Source organism: Gigantopelta aegis, chromosome 15 (assembly GCF_016097555.1).
Source record: "Gigantopelta aegis isolate Gae_Host chromosome 15, Gae_host_genome, whole genome shotgun sequence".
Classification (NCBI taxonomy): domain Eukaryota; kingdom Metazoa; phylum Mollusca; class Gastropoda; order Neomphalida; family Peltospiridae; genus Gigantopelta; species Gigantopelta aegis.
The window spans coordinates 7757406-7762200 of NC_054713.1; the positions used below are offsets into that span (position 1 = coordinate 7757406).

General features: G+C 38.1%; 1 protein-coding gene across 1 annotated transcript; it reads right to left on the reverse strand.

Moving 5' to 3' along the window:
- Window positions 1–706: 706 nt before the first annotated feature.
- Window positions 707–4152, reverse strand: LOC121390312 (GTPase IMAP family member 7-like). The gene is made up of 3 exons (XM_041522096.1): window positions 4086–4152; window positions 2196–3256; window positions 707–1315 (listed from the first exon to the last, which is right to left on the reverse strand). The coding sequence occupies exons 1-2, from the start codon at window positions 4150–4152 to the stop codon at window positions 2235–2237; spliced, it is 1089 nt and encodes a 362-aa protein (XP_041378030.1). The 3' UTR covers window positions 707–1315; window positions 2196–2234.
- Between the last annotated feature and the right edge of the window lie 643 nt (window positions 4153–4795).

The following is a 4795-nucleotide window of genomic DNA, read 5'->3' on the forward strand; positions in this document are numbered from 1 at the left end:
TACACCACCAGTAATTAATATTACCTGCCATACGTGACCCTGTTTGACCTTGACATCTACAAATCTCGTACCTGGACGATAGAGACGGTTTTTGTCGTAGTTTAACTACAGGGCTCCCTTAAACTCGTCTGTGAATAGTACCCTCCAATATTCACCAAGCGTTTAGTTTGTGTGACGTCTACACCAGTTTGGACGTGCTGTCTGAAAGTTGGGAGAAGATGTGATCTAGCTGCTTGTGAGATCAAATGTTGGCTCGTAAACGATCCCGGCTTGTCTGGTCAGAGACTAGCTCGAGTCACATGCAGGCTTCCCCTTATTGATATGTTGTTCCTCGTATAACATTACTGTCCTGCCCATTGAGGGTGGGGGGGGGGGGGGGGGGGGGGGGAGGGGAGGAAGGCATGCGCTACAACAGCTTTCTCCGAACGTGCTTGTGAAACCTTATGACCTGCCCGTCACTTGGAAGCATTGCCATTTTGCATGCAGGCAATTCCGTGTGTCTCATTTCTCTGAGAAAGACCTTTTCCAGAGATGTCTAAAAACATAATACTAATGTATTTGAGATACTATTCATATCGTTAAACAACTCGTAAGATAAATGGCATCAAACGCCCACTCATACTGTTTTCTATTCATCCTATGGCCCAACATGTAACAGATATATATATTCAAAGCAAGCAAATGTAAATAAATTATAATTCTATTAATTTTTAAAAGGTTTTATTTGTCGTAAACACGTTAAAATGGCTATAACTTCTGATTAGACCCTTTACCGTAGACAGCAATATCTATATATCACGTTCCAACTTCGTTTAGATGGCCAAAAACTAAGGCTTAACGACGTTTGCACAGAACAAGAGTAAGCAATCGGATCACAACTGTTTTTACTAATACCAGCAAGTGACTATACAAATCTGATTTGAAGAAAAAAACACTGGTAAAAGTCTTGTCTTTTGCAATTATATTATTTTAAAACATGTTTTTCCACTTTAGTATGCCTAATGTCATCCATATATCTTCAATACAACAAAAATATTTCGAAACTGTGTACACAATCTGTTTTCAAAAGGAGTCAAAATGGATTTTTAAAAAATGATTTTTACCTGGTAGCGATGAATAAAACAATAATTTATATTTTGTGTTTTTACCTAGAAAGAAGATAAACATGGTCAAACTTACTCGGACAGAAACGTCCAAATGAACCGAAAGTACGTGAACATCGCTTAACCTAGTCACAGCTTCGGAAAATTGTAAAAACTATACAGTTCTGTTCTTCCAATATATCTCAGATGAATCTTCTTGTTCTTGTGGAATCCTGCAGAAGTAACAGATCATTTCATTCATCAATTCCGTGTCAAACTATTTTAAATTATCTATCTAAATTATAAAATTATCTTATTGGAAAATAATGAATTTAGTGAACAAAACAAATGAACAAATCTACTTTAAAATTAATTCCTGCTACTAAACGTTTTAGCTAAATTTAACACATACAATGTATGCTAGAAATCACCTAATCCAATGTAAAAGTTACGTAGTTTTCTACTCCGTATACCCCCCCCCCCCTTCTTTATCCCTTCTCTTTTTCTTCGTCTTTGTTCAAGTCTATGTAGGTATGTTGTATGTTAATATATATCCACTTGTAAAATGTAAAGAGAGGTCTTAACACAGGCTAAGCTTGTTGACCAGTCCCTGTTGACCAGTCCCATTATGTTTTGCCATATAAATATTGCTTACACCAAAGCGAATGACCTCTTTTAAGTAGTAAACAATGTAATATTCTCCGACAGCTTCCACGAAGCGACAACAAACCCTGGTTCGATAGTGAATTTAAGTCTGTGGTAAGGGAAGTTCATAGTGGGGTTAAGTTAATCACCCTCAAGGCAGAGCGACGCCTCGTTTTGCTGTTGTACAAGAGGCAGTATAGGCTACCACTGGCACAATTGTCCGTTAGTGCTAAATATAATAAGTAACTTCAAACCAATAGCATAGCGAAGCAATTTTATACTACAAACAAATCTTATATATATTACCAGGCATACAGCAACCACACACTATATATATGTATATAATACTATATTAAGAAGATAAGTATCCTACCATATTACAATATTTATATAACACTATATTATGAAGTTAGTTATCCTACCATATTGCAAAACAAAATTAAATTAATTGTGTTTGAACAATGTTACCATAGCAGGTCGTGATTCCTCTTCGATGCAATAGATGATCTAAAACCAAGATGTAATCCAACCATATGCGTCACTCACACCTTTACTAACTATGTTAACCACACTTCGTCCGATGGCATTTAAGATCGTTTCACCTTGTGTGATTTCTTCCCTAACTTGGTGTCTTGCTTCTTCTGCTGCTTTGGCGGCTTTCTCCGTTAACCTCTTCTCTTCTTTGATCCGTTCAGCTTCGATTCTTTTGAGCTCTTCCTCGTGACGTTTCCGTAGTTCTTCCCGCTCCTGTTCCATCATTGTTTCTTGTTTCTTTTGCATCTCTTTTTCAAGCTGTGCTAGCTTTTCATCTGCCTCCCTTTTTACCTTTTCTCTTTCTTGGCGAACTTCTTCCTCCTTCTTTCTCTGTAGTTCCTCTTGACGTTTAAGAATAATTTTCTCTGCTGCTTCCATCATGGCTGATGTATAGTAACGTCCATCATTTTTCTCCACATTAGACACTATCATATCTATCAGCTTCTTAACTTTGCGTTCTTTGACTTTAGCATCCTTTTCATTGTTGTTTATTCCTGTACATCTGTCGCCACATTCATCGATCAGTTCTTTGAGTTCACCATCATTCTGTGCTAGAAATTCCTCTAAGGTCTGCTCGTCTGCTTCAAGATCCTCAAGTCGAGTAAAGAGCACGAACAAATAGTTTGTCATATTTTGGCCGAATACTTCTTTAACTTTAGCAATTTTAGCTTGCTCTTCTTTGGTAAATCTTCCAACTTTAAGAACCATGACGAAGGCGTGAGGACCTGGTGATGACAATCCAATGCACCTGACAATCTCCTTGGTTATTTCCTTCTCTGAACGGTGAGTATCGCAGAAGCCCGGTGTATCGATGATCACAATATCATGGCCAAAACGCGTTGTCTTCTTTTCCAAGCATTTTGATGTAACCGACGAAGAACAGACCTTTGATACAAAGCTTTTCTGTCCGAGAATAGCATTCCCAGATGAACTTTTCCCTGCACCAGTGATGCCCAGCAAAACAATGCGTAATTCCCTCTTCAGAAATGCGTCATCTGGAATGATTTAATTTATGCACAATGAAATTTAATACTGATGCTAAAAATGCTGCACGGGTGCAAACATACACACACATGCACGCAGATATAATATACGAACTTTAATTGTGGTTTCAACTAAATTAAATAGCCATAACCACAATTTTATTAAATCACTATAACCGCAACTCCATTAATCTACCCACATCTACATTTTTGGAAATTAACGCGTCCACATACTAATTACTAGTATATACATACATTTATTTAAATACCCTTACCACAATTTTATCAAATCACTATAGCCACAACTCCATTAATCCAACCACATCGACAGGAATTACCGCAACCACATACTAATTACTAGTATATACATACATTTATTTAAATACCCTTACCACAATTTTATCAAATCACTATAACCACACACAAGTTGATGTACGAAGCACTGGAAAGGCTACGTCTCAAGGCTTTCTTTGACTCAATACCAGAAGAACAGGTTGCAGAGCACTTCCTTCCCTTTACTGAAGAGATGGTGGATGCATACTATGCTAAGAAGATGGATGAGGCTATCAAATCAAGTCAATTCTCAAAATTGATGGATTCCTACTCGTCGTTCATTTTGACACAAAGCCGGGAAAGTGACTCTTTCCAGTTCTGGAGTTCCTATATTGACATGGTGCAATTGCTGTTAACCTTCATTAGAGCAACAAGGGAGTCGAATTGGACTTTGCATCTTGCTTCGGTCAGATTGATGATGCCATGGTTTTTTGCTTATGGCCGAATGAACTATTCTCGGTACTTGCCTGCATACTGGTTAGAGATGATGAACCTTCCTTCTACACACTATGACTGTTATCTAGAGATGTCTGAACAAGGTAATTGGACTGTACAACGTCAGGACAGATATCCATTTTCATCAATTGTATGTGACCAAGCTATTGAGCAAACTGTGAACAGAGACTCCAAAACAAAAGGAGGCGTCACTGGATTTACATTGAACAGTGGAGCTGTGCAATGTTGGATCCTGGCCCAACCACAACGGTCAGCTATTACTCGACAGTGTGAGATGATGACTGGTGTTTCTCCAGAAACAAGGCCTTGTAAAGATAATGATGCTACTAGAATCAAGAAGGATAAAAAAGCAATAACTTTAATCATGGATACAATCAACAGCATGATCAATCTATTTGACAACCAGTATGATGAACTAGTGTGTCTGAGCTCAGGTGTTATAGCTGACAGAAGTGTGAGTCTTGACTTGAAGAATGCCTATGCTAAAGGTGATGAAGCATCAGCCAACTATATGAAAGAGAGATTAATTTCTAAGAAAGGTGTTGATATGTTTGCCCCCATTAAAAACTTGAAGTTGAAGACTTTTGGAGACCAAAAGAGACAGAAACAGAATACCAAAGCAGAGAAGGTGGCAGTCTTAAAGAATGATAGAGCACTGTTTGCTAGATTGCTAGTCATAGCACAGACCAGGAAGATTGACCTTAGAGAAATTCTGACATATTCCCTTGGATCTATATCTCTGCCATTGGCAAGCATGGATGG

Bases quoted from the DNA above. Each gene is read 5' to 3' on its own strand.
- LOC121390312 (XM_041522096.1), bottom strand. From the start codon at position 4,152: ATGGATATCTGTCCTGACGTTGTACAGTCCAATTACCTTGTTCAGACA. The intron at 3,257-4,085 runs GTGTGTAGAAGG...AAATCATTCCAG, and splicing joins ATCTCTAGATAACAGTCATA to ATGACGCATTTCTGAAGAGG.